The sequence below is a fragment of the Oncorhynchus mykiss genome, chromosome 4 (assembly GCF_013265735.2).
Source record: "Oncorhynchus mykiss isolate Arlee chromosome 4, USDA_OmykA_1.1, whole genome shotgun sequence".
NCBI classification, from domain to species: Eukaryota; Metazoa; Chordata; class Actinopteri; order Salmoniformes; family Salmonidae; genus Oncorhynchus; species Oncorhynchus mykiss.
In genome coordinates, this window is record NC_048568.1 from 31,195,750 (window position 1) to 31,218,309 (window position 22,560).

General features: G+C 42.8%; 1 protein-coding gene across 3 annotated transcripts in view; it reads left to right on the forward strand.

Moving 5' to 3' along the window:
• The window catches only part of ppp2r5cb (protein phosphatase 2, regulatory subunit B', gamma b), a 40,139-nt gene that overhangs the window by 8,524 nt on the left and 9,055 nt on the right, over positions 1-22,560 (forward strand). For 2 of the 3 annotated variants that reach the window (XM_021600920.2, XM_021600919.2), the window contains exon 4: positions 14,595-14,794. In XM_021600920.2, the coding sequence (XP_021456595.1) occupies positions 14,595-14,794 (200 nt within the window). Of the gene's footprint in view, positions 1-8,598; positions 8,806-14,594; positions 14,795-22,560 lie in introns of those variants that run through there. The other variant, XM_021600921.2, reaches the window with a different exon arrangement.

Sequence of the window (22,560 nt, forward strand, 5' to 3'; positions counted from 1 at the left end):
AACCTGACTGGTCACGTTCAGTTCGACCTGCTACAAACAAAGCTAAGGAATCCCGCTTTCAGTTGGAACATTTTCTGAAAACGCAGTTGAGTTCACAAGTTGCACTATGATTCACTTCACCTATTTGATTTAGGTCAGAAACCACAGTAGGGGGAAAGCATGAAACACGCCAAGAATCTCACTGCCGATGGGTACTTGTCACAGTGGGAGGGTGTTCCTTCTCTTGCGAGACAGAAAGCAGTACTTGCTGAGCCGGTAGCGACAAACCTTCCGATTCTACTTGTAGACTCGGCCAACAACTTGACTTTGAACCAATGGGCGGCAGGTAGCCTAGTGGTTAGAGCGTTGGGCCAGTAACCGAAATGTTGCTGGATCAAATTCCCGAGCTGACGAGGTAAAAATCTGTCGTTTTGCCCCTGAGCAAGGCAGTTAACCCACTCTTCCCCGAGCGCCGAAGACTTGGATGTTGATTATGGCAGCCCCCTGCACCTCTCTGATTCAGAGGTGTTGGGTTAAATGAAGACCCATTTCAGTTGAATGCATTGTTGTACAACTGACTAGGTATCCCCTTTCCCCAATCCGAGAACACAAACCCCCACGTGGGGACCGGAGTTTGGAATTTTCTCCATATATCGGTTAAATGTCATGAGCCAGTCACACTTCATGTGCATTGTAAGTTATGGGATGGTAGTGGGTTAAGTGCACAAGTCTAGGTACAAAAGGCTTCTACCACCCTTGTTTTTAAAAAATAATGATTTTTTGGAGATATAGTTTTCAAATAACCGAAGGTGTAATCTGAATAAAGGGGGAAAAAAGGCCTTTCTTTGCACATGGGGTGAGACATTCTTAGTAATTTACTAGAGAACCATTTCAGATTTTAGTAACTTTTGTATGACTGATGCATTTTGTGAGGTCTAATGCTTTAGTATTTAATAATTTCTGCCCTCCGAATTCATATTTGTTATGTTAATAGGCCCTTTTAATTTTGTCTGGCTTGTCATTCCAAAATAAATTGAATAGTTTTTTGTTCATATCATTTAAAAAGTGGGTCACTAGGTGTAGGCAAAACCATAAGCAAATAGGTCAACTGTGATATGACTAGAGTTACTCAGGGCGATTTCTCCCTCTCCCCCCCTTGATGGCAAGATCTTATCTATTTTTGTTAACTTTCAATAAAAATGTCCTGGAGTGAGAATTTCTTTCTATCATGATAAGTATACTTAGTATGTCACCATCCCCGTCAGAACATTTTATTGGGCAACTACACAGTAATGTAAACTTTTTTGTGATCCAATACATAATGTAATACATTTACCATAATTTGGTTAAATCCTGAGAGGTTAGCAAAAGTATCTAGATCCTCTGAGGCTGTGGAGGGATTCTAATTGTGGTTTTAATAGAAACATGAATCCTCAGCGTACAATGAAACCTTTGTTTTTAAGCCATGGATTTCTAATCCCTTAATGTTATTGTTGTATCTCATTTTAACAGCTAACATTTCGATGGCAATAACAAATAGATATGCCGATAGTGGACAACCTTGTTTTTCTCCTCTTGACAGTTTAAAACTTACTGCGATGTAGCCATTATTTACTTTATTTTTTTTTTTTTACATAGGGTTACTATACTTAAACCCATTTTAAGAGATTCTACAAAATTGATATATTCTAGGCATTTTATATATAAACTCAAGTCTTTATCAAAAGCCTTTTCAAAATCAGCTATGAAAACCAGGCCTTTTTTCCCAGATATGTCATAATATTCTATTGTTTCCAGTACATGTCATGTATTATCTCCAATGTATCGTCAATGTAAACTGTTGTTCAGGTTAGTTATCATTGTTTTAGTTTACAATGGAGCCCCTAGTTCCACTCCTCATAACTCTGATACCTCCTTTGTCCCACCTCCCACACATGCGGTGACCTCACCCATTATAACCAGCATGTTCAGAGATACAACCTCTCTTATCATCACCCAGTGCCTTGGCTTACCTCCGCTGTACCGGCACCCCACCATACCCCTGTCTGCGCATTATGCCCTGAATATATTCTACCACGCCCATAAATCTGTCTTTTTATTCCCTGTCCCCAACACTCTAGGCGACCAGTTTTGATAGCCTTTAGCCGCACCCTCATCCTACTCCTTCTCTGTTCCGCGGGTGACGTGGAGGTAAACCCAGGCCCTGCATGTCCCCAGGCACCCTCATTTGTTGACTTCTGTGATCGAAAAAGCCTTGGTTTCATGCATGTCAACATCAGAAGCCGCCTCCCTAAGTTTGTTTTACTCACTGCTTTAGCACACTCTGATCCTTGCCGTGTCTGAATCCTGGCTTAGGAAGGCCACCAAAATTTGGAGATTTCCATACCCAACTATAACATTTTCCGTCAAGATAGAACTGCCAAAGGGGGAGGAGTTGCATTCTACTGCAGAGAGAGCCTGCATAGTAATGTCATACTTTCCAGGTCCATACCCAAACAGTTCGATATTCTAATTTTAAAAATTAATCTCTCCAGAAATAAGTCTCTCACTGTTGCCGCCTGCTACCGACCCCCCCCCCCCCCCCCCCCCCCCCCTCAGCTCCCAGCTGTGCCCTGGACACCATCTGTGAATTGATCGCCCCCCATCTAGCTTCAGAGTTTGTTCTGTTAGGTGACCTAAACTGGGATATACTTAACACCCCGGCAGTCCTACAATCTAAGCTAGATGCCCTCAATCTCACACAAATCATCAAGGAAACCACCAGGTACAACCCTAAATCCGTAAACATGGGCACCCTAATAGACATTATCCTGACCAACTTGCCCTCCAAATACACTTCTGCTGTCTTCAATCAGGATCTCAGCGATCATTGCCTGTATCCGCTATAGGTCCGCGGTCAAACGACCACCCCTCATCACTGTCAAACGCTCCCTAAAACACTTCTGCGAGCAGGCCTTTCTTATCGACCTGGCCCGGGAATCCTGGAAGGATATTGACCTCATCCCGTCAGTTGAGGATGTCTGGTCATTCTTTAAAAGTAACTTCCTCACCATCTTAGACAAGCATGCTCCGTTCAAAAAATGCAGAACTAAGAACAGATATAGCCCTTGGTTCACTCCAGACCTGACTGCCCTCGACCAGCACAAAAACATCCTGTGGCAGACTGCAATAGCATCGAATAGTTCCCGCGATATGCAACTGTTCAGGGAAGTCATGAACCAATACACAGAGTGAGTCAGGAAAGCAAAGGCCAGCTTTTTCAAGCAGAAAATTGCATCCTGTAGCTCTAACTCCAAAGGTTCTGGGGCACTGTAAACTCCATGGAAAACAAGAGCACCACCTCCCAGCTGAGGCTAGGTAACACGGTCATCACTGATAAATCCGTGATAATCAAACTTCAAGCATTTCTCAACGGCTGGCCATGCCTTTCTCCTGGCTACTCCAACCTCGGCCAAATTTGTGAGGCCATATGCTGGTGCGGTTGGCCCTGGGTTCCTCCTAATGCAAGACAATGCTAGACCTCATGTGGCTGGAGTGTGTCAGCAGTTGCTGCAAGAGGAAGGCATTGATGCTATGGACTGGCCCACCCGTTCCCCAGACCTGAATCCAATTGAGCACATCTAGGACATCATGTCTCGCTCCATCCACCAACGCCACGTTGCACCACAGACTGTCCAGGAGTTGGCGGATGCTTTAGTCCAGGTCTGGGAGGAGATCCCTCAGGGGACCATCCGCCACCTCATCAGGAGCATGCCCAGGCGTTGTAGGGAGGTTATACAGGCACGTGGAGGCCACACACACTACTGAGCCTCATTGACTTGTTTTAAGGACATTACATCAAAGTTGGATCAGCCTGTAGTGTGGTTTTCCACTTTAATTTTGAGTGTCACTCCAAATCCAGACCTCCATGGGTTGATAAATTTGATTTCCATTGATAATTTGTGTGTTTTTTGTCAGCACATTCAACTATGTAAAGAAAAAAGTATTTAATAAGAATATTTCATTCAGATCTAGGATGTGTTATTTTAGTGTTCCCTTTATTTTTTAGCAGTGTATATAGATTTTTTTTCCCCCCTCTACTATGGTATTAACTTGTTTATTGTTTACTCCATGTGTAACTCTTGTCTGTTCACACTGCTATGCTTTATCTTGGCCAGGTCGAAGTTACAAATGAGAACTTGTTCTCAACTAGCCTACCTGGTAAAAAAAAAAATAATAATCTGTCTGATTAGGATGAATAATATCTAACAAAACCTTTTTAATTTTATGAGCCAAGCATTTGGCTAGAGTTTTTGTATCGCAACACTGAAGTGTACGTTTTTTTAAATGGACTGGATCTTATATAACTCAGCAAAAAAAGAAATTACCTCACTGTCAACTGCATTTATTTTCAGCAAACTCCACATGTGTAAATATTTGTATGAACATAAGATTCAACAACCGACATAAACCGAACATGTTCCACAGACGTGACTAACAGAAATGGAATAACAAAGAGGGGGTCAAAATCATAAGTAACAGTCAATATCTGGTGTTGCCACCAACTGTATTAAGTACTGCAGTGCATCTCCTCCTCATGGACTGCACCAGATATGCCAGTTCTTACTGTGATATGTTACCCCAATCTTCCACCAAGGCACCTGCAAGTTCCCAGACACTTCTGGGGGGAATGGCCCTAGACCTCACCCTGCAATCCAATAGGTCCCGGCGTGCTCAATGGGGTTGAGATCCGGGCTCTTCGCTGGCCATGGCAGAACACTGACATTCCTGTCTTGCAGGAAATCATGCACAGAATGAGCAGTATGGCTGGTGGCATTGTCATGCTGGAGGGTCATGTCAGGATGAGCCTGCAAGAAGGGTACCACATGAGGGAGGACAGCGTTGAGATTGCCTGCAATGACAACATGCTTAGTCCGATGATGCTGTGACACATCACCCCAGACCATGACGGACCCTCCACCTCCAAATCGATCCTGCTCCAGAGTACAGGCCTCGATGTAACGCTCATTCCTTTGACGATAAACACGAATCCGACCATCACCCCTGGTGAGACAAAAACGCGACTCGTCAGTGAAGTGCATTTTTTGCTAGTCCTGTCTGGTCCAGCAACGGTGGGTTTGTGCCCATAGGCGACGTTGTTGCCAGTGATGTCTGGTGAGGGCCTGCCTTACAACAGGCCTACAAGCCCTCAGTCCAGCCTCTCTCAGCCTATTGTGGACAGTCTGATCACTGATGGAGGGATTGTGCGTTCCTGGTGTAACTCGGGCAGCTGTTGTGCAGGTGTTACATGTTACTCGCAGTGGCAGACCACGATCAGCTGTCCGTCCTGTAGCTCTGTCTTAGGCGTCTCACATTACGGACATTGCAAGTTATTGCCCTGGCAACATTGTAGTCCTCATGCCTCCTTGCAGCATGCCTAACGCACGTTTACACAGATGAGCAGGGACCTTGGGAATCTTTCTTTTGGTGTTTTCAGAGTCAGTAGAAAGGCCTCTTTAGTAGCCTAAGTTTTCAAAACTGACCTTAATTGCCTAACGTCTGTAAGCTGTTAGTGTCTTAACGACCGTTCCACAGGTGCATGTTCATTAATTGTTTATGGTTCAATGAACAAGCATGGGAAACGGTGTTTAAACCCTTTACAATGAACTGTGAAGTTATTTGGATTTTTATGAATTATCTTTGAACGACAGGGTCTTGTAAAAAGGGTTATTGTTTTTGTGCTGAGTTTATATACCACTTGGACCCTGTTTCAGTAATAATATCAGACAAGCAAAAATGTCTGATAATCCACCGTTTATGTAGGAGTGATTAAAACATGCTCATAATGGTCCTCTGAGTATATCAAACTTTGTTTGGTATACTTCCACTGGTATGCCATCCATCCCTGGAGTTTTCCCCGGACGTAAAGGCTTTAATTGCATCAAGAAGTTCCTCTTCTGTAATGTGGCCTTCATCTGTCTTTCTGTACAGATGTTAATTTGACATTGTTAATAGGAAAAAAATCCATACAATTTGCTTCGGTTAGTGGAGATGGAGGAGACTGAAACGAAAACTTTCTTAAAGTACTTTAAAAATATTGTTCGGTGAATCATAGTCCCGCTATTGTTATTTTCCTGCTGCTCTTTTACTTTGTGCTTTTATTTCTTATCCTTATCAATATTTGTTAAACTGCATTGTTGGTTAGGGGCTCGTAAGTAAGCATTTCATTGTACGGTTTACACCTGTTACAACCTTACAGCATGTGACTAATAAAATTTGATTTGAAATTCTTCCTCCTAGCTAGCTAACCACTGTAGTTAGTATTTCCATTATAATTCAATCACAATGCCTGTTATTGCAGTGTCCTTAGCTCAATAGCTATGTTGTGCTAGCTAGCAAATATGCTAGCGCTAGCTAAAAATGTCGCTATGGGCTGGCAGTGGCAGTATGGGATTATGGAGAGTGAATTACATTGTTCGTCATTTGATATTTTTCTAGCTGTGGCCATCTCTTACAAAAAGGACTTTCTACAAAATAGCAACATTGGCACATCTAGCTAGCTAACTAACATTGGAATCTAGACCTTAACCTCTCTGGGATATGTGGGACTGTAGTGTCCCATTTGGCCAAAAGCCAGAGAAAATGCAGAGTGACAAATTCCTAACTTTCATGAAATCACACATGTAGCATACCAACTTAAAGCTACACGTGTTGTGGATCCAGCCAACATGTCAGATTCCAAAAAGGCTTTTTGACGAAAGCAAACAATGTTATTATCTGAGGATGGCACCATAGTAAACAAAAGAGAACATTTCAACCCTGCAGGCGCGACACAAACCGCAGAAATTAAAATATTAATCATGCCTTTGACAAGCTTCTTCTGTTGGCACTCCAATATGTCCCATAAACATCACAAATAGTCCTTTTGTTCGATTTAATTCAGTCCATTTATATCCAAAATGTCCATTTATTTGGCGTGTTTGATCCAGAAAAACACCGGTTCCAACTTGCGCAAAGTGACGGCAAAATATCTGTTACCTGTAAACATCTCAAACTACTTTTGTAATGCAACTTTGGGTATTTTTTTAAAGTAAATAATTGATAAAATTGAAGACTGGATGCTCTGTGTTCAATACAGGAAGAAAACAAACTCAAGCATGCTTTCTAGTCATACGCCTCTATCAAACAGTACACATGAAGTGACCCTCGTTCAAGATGGCCGTACTTCTTCATTCCACAAAGGAATAACCAATTTTTAAAGAATGGTGACCTCCAGTGGAAGCGGTAGGGACTGCAAGCAAGTCTTTTAGAAATCTGGATTCCCAATGAAAACCCATTGAAAAGAGGGTGACCTCAAAAAAAAAAACATCTGAATGGTTTGTCCTCGGGGTTTCACCTGCTACATAAGTTCTGTTATACTCGCAGACATGATTCAAACGGTTTTAGAAACTTTAGTGTTTTCTATCAAAATCTACTAATAATATGCATAGCTTATCTTCTGGGGATGACTAGCAGGCAGTTGAAATTGGGCATGCTTTTCATCCAAAATTCCAAATGCTGCCCCCTATCCTAGAGAAGTTAACACTAAGCAACGCAAACTGACATGCATTGCCAAACAATGCTACTGCCACCAAGGCCTTGTGACTGCCAACTTCATGGTCTTTGCGGTGTGTACTAAAGAGCTTGACTTCTGACACTCTTCAGAGGTGCTAATTACTCTTGGTTGGTGACAGGTAGGCAATCCTATGTGTCCCTGCTCTTTACAACGGACATGGTTAGTCAGTCTACGCTCCTGTCATTGTCTTATCAAGCAGAAAGGTCTGACATGCATACACGACTAAGAGCAAGAGAAGAATGTGAGCCATAGTCGTTGTGTGTGCGCCGTGTGTCTGCCTGTTGTGCTGGTGTTAGTGATGTAACTGCTCACTCTGAGAGCAGCTGAGGCAGAACATTTGCTCACTAGCTTCCTGTGTTATAACTGTGGCTTCCTGTTTCTTACACCTGGGCCATCTGTATGTGCACGCACCCACACAAGACCTCCGCTTTTACTGAATGATAGTCAATGCCTCCAAGTATTTTTCACGTCTTTCATCAATCACTGTGTCATTATGTATCCTCTTATTGTTGTGAGCCAGAGATAAGATGCAGCCTAACAATAGGTGTGTATAGATCTGACCTACTGTACTTTGTATAAAGTATTAATGGACTGTCTGTGCTTTTCCTAGAGCCAAGATAAGGCAGGTGATAATGTGTAGCCTTTTAGACCGACCCTACACTGTTTGTTTGCTTACTTTTTTGTTTATAGGGGGCTACTTTGTCTGAAAGTCTTGATTTATTTACATTGCTCTTTCTGCTGGGAATTCCATTTATTGTAATGAGTGCGGGGGCAGGGTAGATGTTTGTGTGAGACAGAAGGAAAAGAGATGAGGGGTAAGGTTTTCAGAGCTTCAGTCATCTTTCCCACTGAGGTTGTTAGCCAGACCTCCTGGGTCTGCTCCAATCACAGCAAAGGTCCCGCCTCTTCCCCAGCCCACCAGCAAATCCCCTCGACCTGCCTCATGCTTATGCATTCTGACAGCCTGCCCCATGTGACCCAGGTTGGCCAATCAGACTCCGTAGAGTGACATCACAAACTAGCCTGTTCCCTCCAACTGCAGCAGAGTTTCATTTTCTGCTCAGAGTGTTTGCTGTTAAAATGGAGGCTGGTTCCTCGCCTTAGCCTGTGCTACCCTCTCCTCTACCCCAGCCCTTAGATGTTGACAGGCACTAGTGCTGCCAGCGTGATGGTTCTGGATGCACCGAGCTCAAATGGGCCTTTTCAGCCCGTGGCCCTAATGCATTTCAGAGGTGAGCAATGCAAGCTGGCTATTTTTTTTCTCTGTCTTATCTGGTTCTCTCGTGTGTGTGGGTGCACGCTAGGGGAGGTGGGCAAAAATGTTGCCATTTACCATCTGTAGCTGTTTTAATGTGCTTTGCAGATATAAATGGTTTGAGACTAAAGCCTTCACTAGGAGGCGGCAGGGAAGGGTGTCTTATCTACTGTCTGGGCACCTGGGGAGTTTTTGGAGCAAGTGAAGATTTTTTTTGTCGTAGGCAATAAAGGAAGGTTTTTGCTAGGGCATTGCATAGCTCAGTGTGGGAGAAAGGGAGGGGAAGGGGGCTAGTTTTACTGCCTTCTGCCTCTACCATCCCCCACCAAGACTGCTGATGTCAAAGGATGTGAGGTCACAGTCGTTTGTGTGTTTGCCGTCACCCAGAGCCCTTTTGCTATACTCCTGTCCCTCGCAGTGGAGATGGATGTGTTTTCCCTATATTCATTTAGTTGTTGCCGCTCCCGAAAATATTACTACATTTTAAAAAATCATTTTTGGGATGGTAAAATGTTTTCAGTGTAAACTATAACCAACTACTATAACTCCGAATAAGAACACAGCATAAGCCATGGCAAAATATGTAGAATTGCAGGAAAATAGCTTTAAAAAGGTCAAATGTTCTCTCTGCCCCATGGCAAAATGTGTAGCTTTAAAACAGACAAATGTGTAACCACTACTGAAGGAAATCTGTTTCATACATCTTCAGTGTTAAGCAGTAGTTTTAAGGACCAAATTAGTACAACAGTAGCAGACACTAGTCATTGAATATACATTGTTTGGTGTTCTGTTTTTACTAATAGTGAAGAAACTACAGTTTCCTGATTGCAAAACGAGGGCATTTTTATGGAAACCGTACTGTATTGTCCCCATGGCCACAGTCTCGTATTATTATGCACATAGATTTTGCCAAGACACCTGTGACCTGCTGCAGCATATTGTTGTCATGACATTTTTTCCGGCGATGTATTATGCATCAGCTGTCGTTCAAATCTCCATAAAAGCTAATGGCCTCTGGCACTGTTGTTGTGAGTAGTCTGCTGAGACACTGTAGGAGTGACACTACGATTTTGGCTTAGAGGTGTAGACCTGTGTTCAGTGTTTCCACTCTTCATTTAGCAGCGTTGGCCCTCGGCTGGTAAATTTGTTGGCATCACTTCAAAATATACTGTATTCAAAACATTAAGGACATCTGCTCTTTCCATGATAGACTGACCAGGATAATCCAGGGGAAAGCTATGATCCCTTATTGATGGCACTTGTTAAATCCACTTCAATCAGTGTAGGTAAGTGGTCACCAACCAGTCTATAGCCAAACAATAAAACCTTGATTTCTTTTTTTTTTAACGGGGGGTGGTGCACCGGATTCAGCTGCGCTGATAGTGTTCCCATTTTTAAAAATTGTTTCATGTATCTAAAGAAGCAGACTCTGCCTTTCCGGCTGGCATGGGGAGCAAGCAAGTGCACCTATTGGCCAGCGCTAGGCCTATCGGATGTCTCAGATTATCATACAGTAACCTGTAAAATAAAGATTCCTCGAGCACACTGAATACTATGAAATTTCAAAACTTTTCTAACCTTAACTAGAGACCGTCAATGAATACAATAAAGAGCTGCTGTTTTTGGGTGATTTACTTTCACACTTTATATAATCCATAAAAAGCTTGTTCTCCCTACTTCAACCAGCTCTGCCGCTGCAATGAATGAGTAGGAATGTGTATCGATAGGCTTATGCTATTATTATTATTATTATTATTATTATTATTATTATTATTATTATTATTATTGGCTTAGGTCTTTTTCAATATTGTTAAATTTCACTTCCTTTGTTCATAGGAGTAACAACATGAATTTGTGCATGAGACATAAATAATGCGGTGCAACTCGAGTTGTGCCATCAGCTGGAAGATAATGTCCCCTCTTTGGTCAGTGCCTTTGAATGGGCTATGTGGAACGCTTTCGACACCTTGTTGAGTACATGCCCTGGTGAATTGAGGCTGTTTTGAGGGCAAAAGGGGGTGTGCAACTCCAATATTAGGATGATGTTCTTAATGTTTGGAATACTGTCTATTTCTGGCGAGATACACTTAAATGGATAGTCATTGGCTCATTGACTGGAAGTCTATGGCAACAGCTAGCATGTCATTACGTTAGCGCTAGTAGCACCCCCCCTCCTCCCTTTACCACCACTGCTGAAAACAATCCTATGGGAAACACTGGTGTTACTAGGCCTAGTTATGAGAAATGCATTCATGCTATTATTTTGCATAAAAATGGTGCAAACATTCAAAGCAGTTGGTTTAGGCAGAGCAGTTCACACTTTCAGCTTGTCCTAAAGCATTAAGTAGGCCCTTGACACAATTGCCCTAACCGTTTTGCCTTGGCTGAGTCCGGGTCTGTGCATCAACCCTTCAGATATGCTTGTGTTCACTGGGAGGTATGATGAAGCTGATCCTAGATCTGTGCCCTGTTTTACACCCATAGCGAATGTTCAGATGCTTTCTCTTAACTTGTAAATGTCTGTGGAGGCAATAAGGGCATGGAGCCCATGCACACATACACTGTGTCAGGTGTGTGTGTGTGTGTGTGTGGGGTACACGTCCCTTTAATATTTTAGGCATGATGGGAAACCCTAGGGCTGTTGTGTAATGGCACTAGGACTGGGGTAGGGTAGGCATGGAGGAGTGGATAATGGGACACGCATGTTAGAGCAACAACGTGTCTGAACACTCCTGACACAGGCATGTTCCACAGCAGGAGCAGTGTTATGCAACAGGGGATAATGAAGAAGAGGGGTTGTGTTAGCACTGGGCTGCCAAATCAGGTAGTTTCTTTTTACTTAAAAAAAAAACACCCAGGTTTAGGCCTATATAGAATTGTCCAGTTTGGACAATCAGCAGGTTTGGTGAATTTTGCTGTGCTATGATTTGCTGTGCTATATGATCAACAGCCCTCGTCCCTGTTTCCTCAAACTTTTCTGTAGGATTCTCTCTGGTGCTTTGTCCCAAATGACCTATGGTCAAGGTAGTACACTACATAGGGAATAGGGTTCTGTTTGGGACACACTCTTGGTCATGCTGTGGCAACTAAACGTCTGAGAGCCAGGCAGTGTTTCACTCATAAGGTTGTGTGTTTGGTGGGATGATACTGGTGGAGGTTGTCCTTCTCAGTGTCGGGCTCATTGGTTTTGTAGGTTTAACATATCATTTATTTGCACCAAAGAAAACAAGTGATAAACAACAAAGATTAAAAAAATACAAATCACATTTTCTCACATGCGCTGACTACAACAGGTGAAATGCTTACTTGCAAGCCCTTAACCAACAATGCAGTTTTAAGAAAATACCCACCCCCCCCAAAAAACAATTGATAATGAAGTGGATGTGGTTGGAAGCCCAAGGGCTTATATAAAAAGCAATATACAATACAAAAGTAAAAAAATAAATAAAGGTTTGTTAAAATAGATAAAACCCTCAATGTACAAATTAACCTATCATAAATGATTTATAAGGGCTTAAATCCAGCATGTCTGTATAGATGCCATCCTTAGCACCAATGTACCTGACCAGGTAAGGTATTGAACTCAAGACAGCAATATCTCGCTGAGCTAAAGCCAATGTTTTAGTTCTGGGAACCAAAAGGAATGTTTAAGTCTCAGCTAACCAGCCATGGTTAGGGTACCCATCATGCGAGCATAGTTTTTCCTCCATCTTTGAGAAACAATTTTATATCTGAGTTTCTGCCTTCTCATTGGCCAGAATGTTCCCGCCTGCCTTTGGTCTTTGGGAACATTTAACCCATTGTAAGAGCGGTGACTCCAGTATCTCCAGTATCAGTATATACCACCATCTTTGTCAAAGATGCTTTGTGTATATGGCCCCTGATCCAAAGTCCTTTCTCTCTCCTGCTTCAGTGGTGACCTAGTGTGCAGGTAGTGGTAGTAGGTCAGTTCAACCAAGATCAAAATGACAAACTTGCAACAAAAAAATTCAAGGCACTCATTTATAAATAATTTTTAAAACTAATAGCGGTTGTTTATTTTAACCTGTGTTAGGTACACATTCTGAGTGGTTTACCAGAATGCACCGTCAGGGAGCTTTGTTAGACTGCATTTGTTTTCTCTTCAGATTGGAATTGTCATGTAGGCCTAGTGTATGAAGCTGGCTGCTTCTCAATATTGATTTCTGTCAGGTTGTGGTCAGTCATCGCATGCACAGTGCACACGGCAATGATGCGTGATGAGCTCGCTAGCTACACTATATACAAAAGTATGTGGACACCCCTTTAAATGAGTGGATTTGGCTATTTCAGCCATACCTTTTGCTGACAGGTGTATAAAATCAAGCACACCGCCATGCATTCTCCATAGACATTGGCAGTAGAATGGCCTTACTGAATAGCTGTGACTTTCAATGTGGCGCAGTCATAGGATGTCACCTTCTCCAACAAGTCAGTTTGTCAAATGTCTGCCCTGCTAGTGAGTAAGTGCTGTTATTGTGAAGTGGAAAGGTCTGGGAGCAACAACGACTCAGTCGTGAAGTCGTAGACCACACGAGCTCACAGAACAGGACTGCCAAGTGCTGTAGCGCAAAAAAAATCTGTCCTTGGTTGTAACACTTACTGAGTTTAACCTGCCTCTGGAAACAATGTTATCAGAATTGGTCGTGGGGAGCTTCATGAAATGGGTTTCCATGTCCGAGCAGCCGCACACAAGCCTAAGATCACCATGCCAACTGTTGGCTGGAGTGGTGTAAAGCTTGCTGCCATTGGACTGTGGCGCAGTGGATATGCGTGTTCTCTGGAGTGATGAGTCACATTTCACCATCTGGCAGTCCGACGGACGAATCTGGAAGAACTCTACCTGCCTGAATGCATAGTGCAAACTAAAGTTTGGTGGAGGAATAAGGGTCTGGAGCTGTTCATGTTTCGAGCTAGGTTCCAGTGAAGGGAAACCTTAACATTACAGCATAAAATGACATTCTAGACAATTCTGTGCTATCAACTTAGTGGCAACAGTTTGGGGAAGCCCATTTACGGTTTCATCATGACAATGCCCCCTTCCACAAAGCGAGGTCCATACAGAAATGGGTTTGTTGAGTTGTGGAAGAACTTGACTGGCCTGCACATAGCCCTGACCTTAACCCCATCGAACACCTTTGGGATGAATTGGAACGCCGACTGCGAGCCAGGCCTATTCGCCCAACGTCAGTGGCCAACCTCACTAATGCTGTTGTGGCTGAATGCTGCTGGGACTTGCTTCCAATGTTAACCCTAGTGGAATGCCTTCCCAGAAGAATGGAGGCTGTTAGTCTCCCCCCCCCCCCCCCCCCCCCCCACCCCCCCTTGCTGCAATAACTCCACATTAATGCCCTAGATTTTGTAATGAGATGTTCCACATACTTTTGATCATGTAGTGTATCTACCTGAGTGAGCCTTCATGCACAGAAAGGAGAGTGAGCAGATATTTGGATGTTAATGTTTATTTTATGGCTGCCACGCTCTGTGCCCCTGAGCCTGAATTGAAAGTGTTTACATTTGTATTCATTCAGTAGGCTCTGTAATCAGGAGCGTCAGTGTCTGAGACTATTTTTTTGTGTATTTTTTTCAATCACTCACTCATTCTCTAGTTAAGTGGCTGGGTTTTTGGTTATTTTGCCTACAGCATGTGCTGTGAATTTGTCTTTATTCTGTGTATTTTGTCAAGCAGTGAAAATGAATTTCCTTGTGTGGATAATGAATCTGACTCATCTCTCTCCCCCCTCCCAGATGTCCCTCCGGCGGAGCAGGAAAAGTTGTTTGTCCAGAAGCTGCGTCAGTGCTGCGTCCTGTTTGACTTTCTGTCGGACCCTCTGAGCGACCTGAAATGGAAGGAGGTGAAACGGGCAGCGCTCAGCGAGATGGTGGAGTACATCACCCACAACAGGAACGTCATCACAGAGCCCATCTACCCAGAGGTGGTGCACGTGGTCAGTAGACACAGTGAAGAATGCCTTGGTCGTAATTATTAGTGCACACTGTCCCAAAACATTTTTAAACATAAAAGGGAAAGAAAAGTGTTTGTTAGTACTCCCTCCCTCCTTTGGACCTGTTGCTAATTTTTGGTTCCTGGTTTGTCAACCCTTCTACACCTTCATGATGTTTTTCTTCTTTTTATTATGTGGTGCACATAGGCCTAGTCAGTGGAGAAGGCCCTCTGGTGACATTGTATTGTCCTTAGGGGTGTGAACGTTTAAAAGTTAAAACGTTTAAACGAAGTTGGGACCCGTAATGTTAAACAGATATACCCTTAACTGAAAAACAGTTAAGTTTTCTGTGTTTATAGATTATTTTAACATCTGACCGCCAGCCTGCCTTCTCATGCCTGCCTCTCTCTCTCGTGCTGGCCTGCCTTCTCCTGCCTCTCTCACATGCTGGCCTGCCTGCTCTGTCTCTTGGCTAGCAGTGTGCAGACTTCGGTCTGTTGCGAATAGAATATCCTTGCCTTTTCTGGCACCTACGGCTTTTTTTTTGGGCCATTTGTTTCCAGACCATAATATAGACCGTAAAAATACATATCTTCGCCCAAAACAATTGTAAGCAGCAGGGATCTTGATCCAGGAGGCGATTTGATTCTCTGCTGTAAAAAAAAAAACATCTTGATCTTGCAAGCTAGCTACTTAGCTAACAAGTTCGCAAACCAAATGCATAGTTGGAGCCCCGAGCTGGAGATATTTTATTTGGCATATCTTAGGTGGTTATTGTAATATTTTTTTTACATTATTGAAAACCATAGTCAGTATTTCAAAATGCCCATGTTAACATTATAACTGGTGTAGCCTACTGTGTTTTTTTTTGTCTCATATGAAATCACAATACCAGTAGCCTGTTTTGATAACGCTTTTCAGACAATGGAATGTGGCCCCTTGAAAGCGCTGCAGCATGTTTGTCTGTTAGGGTAGTCTACACTATGTATTTTTTTTTTAAAATGCCCACACGAAACCTTCTCTGGTGAGATGAACTGACATTTACTTGTCTTTAAAGGAATTACTGCTTCCATCACTAGGCAACCAGAACTGTCAATCATAATCTCGAGCTACTGCGCGAAGCCGGCTCGCCTGCTGCATGCTCGCAGACTACTCACTCCTAAAAAAGTACTTTAAAGTTTGTTAAATACCGTGACTTACCAATACATTTTAGTATAAGACACATCTAGCTACCATACCATTAAACTGCAGAAATAACACAGCAGCGTCTATTGTTGTCAGGGAAAAAATACAGAACATTTTTACGCTGAAGCAGAATTCTACAGTCGTGGCCAAAGGTTTTGAATGACACAAATATTAATTTTCCCAAAGTCTGCTGCATCAGCTTGTATGATGGCAATTTGCATATACTCCAGAATGTTATGGAGAGTGATCAGATGAATTGCAATTCATTGCAAAATCCCTCTTTGCAATGCAAAGGAACTGAATCCCCAAAAAACATTTCCACTGCATTTCAGCCCTGCCACAAAAGGACCAGCTGACATCGTCAGTGATTCTCTCATTAACACAGGTGTGAGTGTTGATGAGGACAAGGCTGGAGATCACTCTGTCAGGCTGACTGAGTTCGAATAACAGACTGGAAGCTTCAAAAGGAGGGTGGTGCTTGGAATCATTATTCTTCCTCTGTCAAAATCGACCTTTCATCGGATCAACAAGAACTTCAAGGAGAGCGGTTCAATTGTTGTGAAGAAGGCTTCAGGGCGCCCAACAAAGTCCAGCAAGCGCCATGGCCGTCTCCTAAAGTTGATTCAGCTGTGGGATCGGGTCACCACCAGTATAGAGCTTGCTCGGGAATGGCAGCAGGCAGGTGTGAGAGCATCTGCACGCACAGTGAGAAGACTTTTGGAGGTTGGCCTGGTGTCAAGAAGGGCAGCAAAGAAGCCACTTCTCTCCAGGAAAAACCTCAGGGACAGACTGATATTCTGCAAAAGGTACAGGGATTGGACTGCTGAGGACTGGGGTAAAGTCATTTTCTCTGAATCCCCTTTCCGATTGTTTGGGGCATCCGGAAAAAAAAAGCTACCATCAGTCCTGTGTCATGCCAACAGTAAAGCATCCTGAGACCATTCATGTATGGGGTTGCTTCTCAATCAAGGGAGTGGGCTCACTCACAATTTTGCCTAAGAACACAGCCATGAATAAAGAATGTCACCAACACATCCTCAGAGAGCAACTTCTCCCAACCATCCAGGAACAGTTTGGTGACGAACAATGCCTTTTCCAGCATGATGGAGCACCTTGCCATAAGGCAAAAGTGAAAACTAAGTGGCTCGGGGAACAAAACATATATACTTTTTAACCCACAAATCCTGACAAACTCCAAGCACTGATTATGCAAGAATGGGCTGCCGTCAGTCAGGATGTGGCCCAGAAGTTAATTGACAGCATGCCAGGGTGGATTGCAGAGGTCTTGAAAAAGGGTCAACACTGCAAATATTTACTCTTTGCATCAATGTAATTGTCAAAAGCCTTTGACACTTATGAAATGCTTGTAATTATACTTCAGTATTCCATAGTAACATCTGACAAAAATCTAAAGACACTGAAGCAGCAAACTTTGTGGAAATTAATATTTGTCATTCTCAAAACTTTTGGCCACGACTGCACTGTCTGAAAAGGTACAGACTTGATGTGGCACTTTTTTAAACTGTCTGAAGTTATCAGTTGTCGCTATCGACATAACGCATCTACAGTAATATGTCTGTAAAGGGATGTGGTAGATATAACTTCATCGCCCAGACCTAGTTGTTCATACATACGTAATCGAACCATTCTGTATTGTAAATTGATGTGGAATTTTGTAATTGATTTAACAATGTTTCTTATCGTTTTAACAAATGTTTTTAAACATTAAGGAACATTTTTTTTACATTTGTCACATCCCAAATTGTCCTCAAACTTGCTTTTAATGGTCACCAAAGACAACCCTCTGACGTTTGTGTTGCAAACACATTTAGTGTCCATAGACACAACCATTTTGTGTAGTAGGCCTCTGTCTTTCTGGCTTGAGTGAATTCATAACCCTGCTATCAAGTGAAAGCTATTAGCCATTTCAATCAATTAAGTTGTCACAGAAGCTTTCAAATGGCATATTCCACATACCACAAAGTTTCTGCATTTCTCAGTCTCACGTTTTTTGTCGAGGGTGCCTTTGGCAGAAATTCTTCAAGTTATTTCAGTTCTAGTTAGGCTAGATGTTTTCTTTTCTAGTTCCTGAGGCATAGGTGCGTCCCATTCCCTTCCAGGTGAACTCTGTGAAACCAGGACATTGCAGAGAGTGGAAACTGCTTTACACTCACCAAACTTGAATCTGTTACCCAGAGTCAGAAGCGGGGCTGACTTTGTTATTCTATAGTACAGCTAGCAGTAGGCCTATTGTCTACCTAGCTAGACATCGGCCAAGGGCTAGCACTGTGGGCTCAATATCTGTGTTACGCCACATATGACTGAAATCAGATTGGTGTGAAAATCTGAACTCATCCTTTGTGGTTTCGTCATCATGGGCTCACCTACCTATGTAACAGATATACATGGCTGGGGATGTGATGTGTCGTGGTGCTGCCTGCCTGCCGGCCAGCCAGCCAGGTCTGAATTAAAACAGGCTTTGATGTTTATCAAAGCAGGAAACCAAGGATGATCAAGGTGCAAATGTCCCTTCATTCTCCTGATCCTGCCTCTATTTGATCAGTGCAGCAGAAAATGCAAGGCCCCTGCCAAATCAGCATAAGAATATACTCTTGGTTTACTTTAGTTCTCCCCTTCCTGAGTCTTTCACTTTGATGTGTTCACTGCTTTTAACATCAAAGTGTGGACGAGGCGGACTCTGAAGGATGTGTTCTTTATGGTTAGATAGACCACGATGGGTGACTCTTTGCGGGGGCGCCCAATTGAAAATTGCGGGGGCGCCCAAGTGCATTATTGTTACAGCGCCCCAAAACAAATGTTACATTGATAATTCAGTCGAGTGCATTTTAACTCAACCTGCTGGGGGTGGGGGGGGGGGGGGGGGGGGGGGTCGTCATCTGAAAGGTGAGAATGAATGGGAATTACATAGCGCTTTTCTACAAACTGAGGTACTCAAAACGCTTTAAGGAGAGAAACTCGCCTCATCCACCACCGTGTGGCACTCACGGCAACCATTTTGTGCCAGAACGCTCACCACACATGAACTATCAGGTGGATGATGAAATGGGGCCAGTTTGGGAATTTTGCCTTATCACCGGGGTTAATACACCTACTCTTATGATAAGTGCCATGGGATTTTCTTATGACCACAGTCATTTAACGTCCCATCCGAAAGACTGCATCCTATGTACCCTTCAATGCCCTGGGACATTGGGATCTCCTTAGACCAGAGAAGAGTGCCCCCTACTGGTCTGCCAACACCACTTCCAGCAGCACCTGGTCTCCCATCCAGGGACCAACCAGGCCCTGCTTAGCTTCAGAGGCAAGCACACATTGGAATGTAGGGTGGTGGTATGCTGCTGGCTTGGAGAGGTGAACAAAAAGAGTAGCTTAAGCTTCGGCTGGTTAAAACAAAAAATGTCTGCTTCTCATTGAGGGGGGTGGGGGGGGTCTGATAAATGTAATCTTAAAGGTCCTGACATCCTCCTCTCTCTGGTTCTACTGGTCTGTGGCTGTGTTGATTGAAAAAGTTTTTAATTTATGAATATGTAAATGATCAATTAGATGCAGCTTGATGGGTGAAGAGGTCGGCTGGACATCTGTACTATTCTCTTATATTTAGTTGTATTCACAATACACATGAAACAAAGGGTGTTTCTTAATATGCCTTCTACCCTGCTCCACACCCCCATCCTCAGTCCGTACTGAGTCCGTACATTTTGAGGCACTAGGCACTCATTACTTTGGACCCTTTTAGAGTAAATTGAGTCATGTCGGCTGCTCATCTATGCTTGACTTTCCTGGATCATGACTACTCTCAGCCGTTATACGTCAAACATTTGTAGATTTAAACGTCTGATTCGGTTTTACATTGCAATATTGTCAGTAAAGCAAATTATCTACATAGACTAGTGTTGCATGGTATACCGGTACCAGGGTAATATCATGGTACCAAAACCTCATGGTACTTATGATACCAACATTTTAGAATACCGTAGTACTGTTTCATAAGATACTACCATGTTTTTGGTTGTCCCTACCAATTTAAAGAACCCGCTGATTCCTGTTTATGGAATCTTAATAGTCAGTTTAGAAATTCAGTTGAGTTTAAGCAACATTATCTAGACTCTTGTTTGCGCCAGTCCAACAATGTCCGCCTCACATTCATGCGCCTATCACAATGTGGCAGCTGTACACAGCCAGCCGGCAGCTGGATCCCCTTCCAGCCATCACTCACCTGCATCTCTGTCTGGTCTTCCTGCGGCATTTAGTCCTCCATCAATAAAACAAAATATATAGCCGTGATGGCGAGTGGGGATGTGATGGCGAGTGGGGATGTGATGGCGAGTGGGAACGCAGTCTTCTGATACATTGGAGCAGCTTGCAGAGCAAGCGAAGTTGATACATTGTATAATTTCACCCCTTGTATAACCAAGAGCACAAGCCAGTCTGAGTAGACTTTGCAAGTTTGCTGTCACACAGCCTGTGAGTGCTAGAGAGGACAAATAGGGCACAGCTTTGCAAAAGGCATGCTTGCAGCTTACAGCAAAGAAAATGGCTTGTCTCTAGCTCAAACGGTTAAAAAAAAGGAACAATTTTACCGGAGCTCCCCTTTCTAAAAACATAATTTCACAAACCATGTCGCTGGCCGTTTGAAACAAATCCCGTCTATCGGTTTGATAACAATGTTCAGTCATGTTTCCTAGCTAACAACCTAACTTGACAGTAGGTCTAGGCAAATTTGATTGGCACAGGAAGAAAGGGTCTGCTTTGCTACTCATGAGAAATGAATCCTACCCTTTTTGAATCATATTGGCCTATTGGAAGCCTAAAATGTCTCTTACTGGTGCTCCTTAAATTCTGTTTGGTGCATGAGGTTTTTAAAGTTGACAGCAGTATGTTTGGGAGTGTTTTTGAGACCGAGGGAGAGCGTGTGAGTCTGTTTACTGAAGAGGGAGGGTTTCATGCAGTGTTCTCCCTGTACTTCCACAATGATATGCAGACCATTATGCATGTGTATTCCTTCCTCCCATTCGTCCAGACAAATCACAGGTAGACCTTTGCAAGTTGGGGCAAATCAGCCATTCTTTGCAGTATTCTATTATACAGTGTGAAAAATTCAATACGTGTTGTATTGAGTAGAAGTGTCTAGAAATCAGTGTGTTGTATTGAGTAGAAGTGTCTAGAAATCAGTGTGTTGTATTGAGTAGAAGTGTCTAGAAATCAGTGTGTTGTATTGAGTAGAAGTGTCTAGATATCAGTGTGTTGTATTGAGTAGAAGTGTCTAGATATCAGTGTGTTGTATTGAGTAGAAGTGTCTAGATAAATCAGTGTGTTGTATTGAGTAGAAGTGTCTAGATAAATCAGTGTGTTGTATTGAGTAGAAGTTTTTAAATAATTTTTTTATTTAACCAGATAGGCTAGTTGAGAACAAGTTCTCATTTACAACTGCGACCTGGCCAAGATAAAGCAAAGCAGTGCGACACAAACAACAGTTACACATGGAATAAACAAAACATAGTCAATAACACAATAGAAAAAAAGTCTATATACAGTGTGTGCAAATGGAGTGAGGTAAGGCAATAAATAGGCCATAGTAGCAAGTAATTATAATTTAGCAAATTAACACCGGAGTGATAAATGTGCAGATGATGTGCAAGTAGAAATAGCGTAGCTATATGAATATATTTATATAATATATTGAGTATCACTGCCATGTTTTTGGTGTAGCACATCCTCAATTGTGATTTGTGATGCTTGGCCTGGTATCGTTAGTAAAATGTTGGTGTCGTGAAAACACTGACATTTAACGAAAGTAACAAGCTAGTTAACTTCAGCAAGAGACCACTTGTCTTAACTTTATGCATTAGCTTGCAACTTACTATCATTAACATAAAATATTAGCCTAGACAATGACCATACTTGTTTACTAGTAAAAGGTAACTTGCTAGTGCTGTAACCATAGGTTGTTAACCCTCATGAACCGTGGTTAGAAAGCTGACCAAGTTAGCGGGCTAGCTAAGTTAGCACTCACCATGGCTGCATGGGCTACGACACAGCCTGCAAGTACTCTGTGAAAACGGTGAAAACATTAATATAATCTGTTACTAGCCACGCTACAAATACTTACACGAGTCGGGAGACGAGCTGTTCGTGCCTCAGTCACCTCAGCACAACTTTGCCCTGTAACGCATTACTGCCTATAAGACTCGATCTGCTGCCAGCCAGCCAGTCTAATGGCAATACAGACGACACAGGACTACATAAACTTAACTTCGGAATGATCAGCTAGCTAGCTATATGTGAATCGTAATAGTCTAGCTAGCCAGCTAGTTTAAAAGGCAAAAATGCCTGATAACCGATGTTATGCAATCTAGATGACGAGCTGTCAATTCCTCGTGGCTAGTTAGTTTCCAATTGTTTGTGGCCAGTTAGACCTATTGACTTACCCATTGTGCAACCCCATAGTATTGTAGGCAGGTAAACATGCCAAAATTAACACTGTATTTATTAACATATCAAGATAAAATATTGTAGTCCGGCAACATAAGAGATGTGAATGGGCAACAGTTCATTCTCAAGCC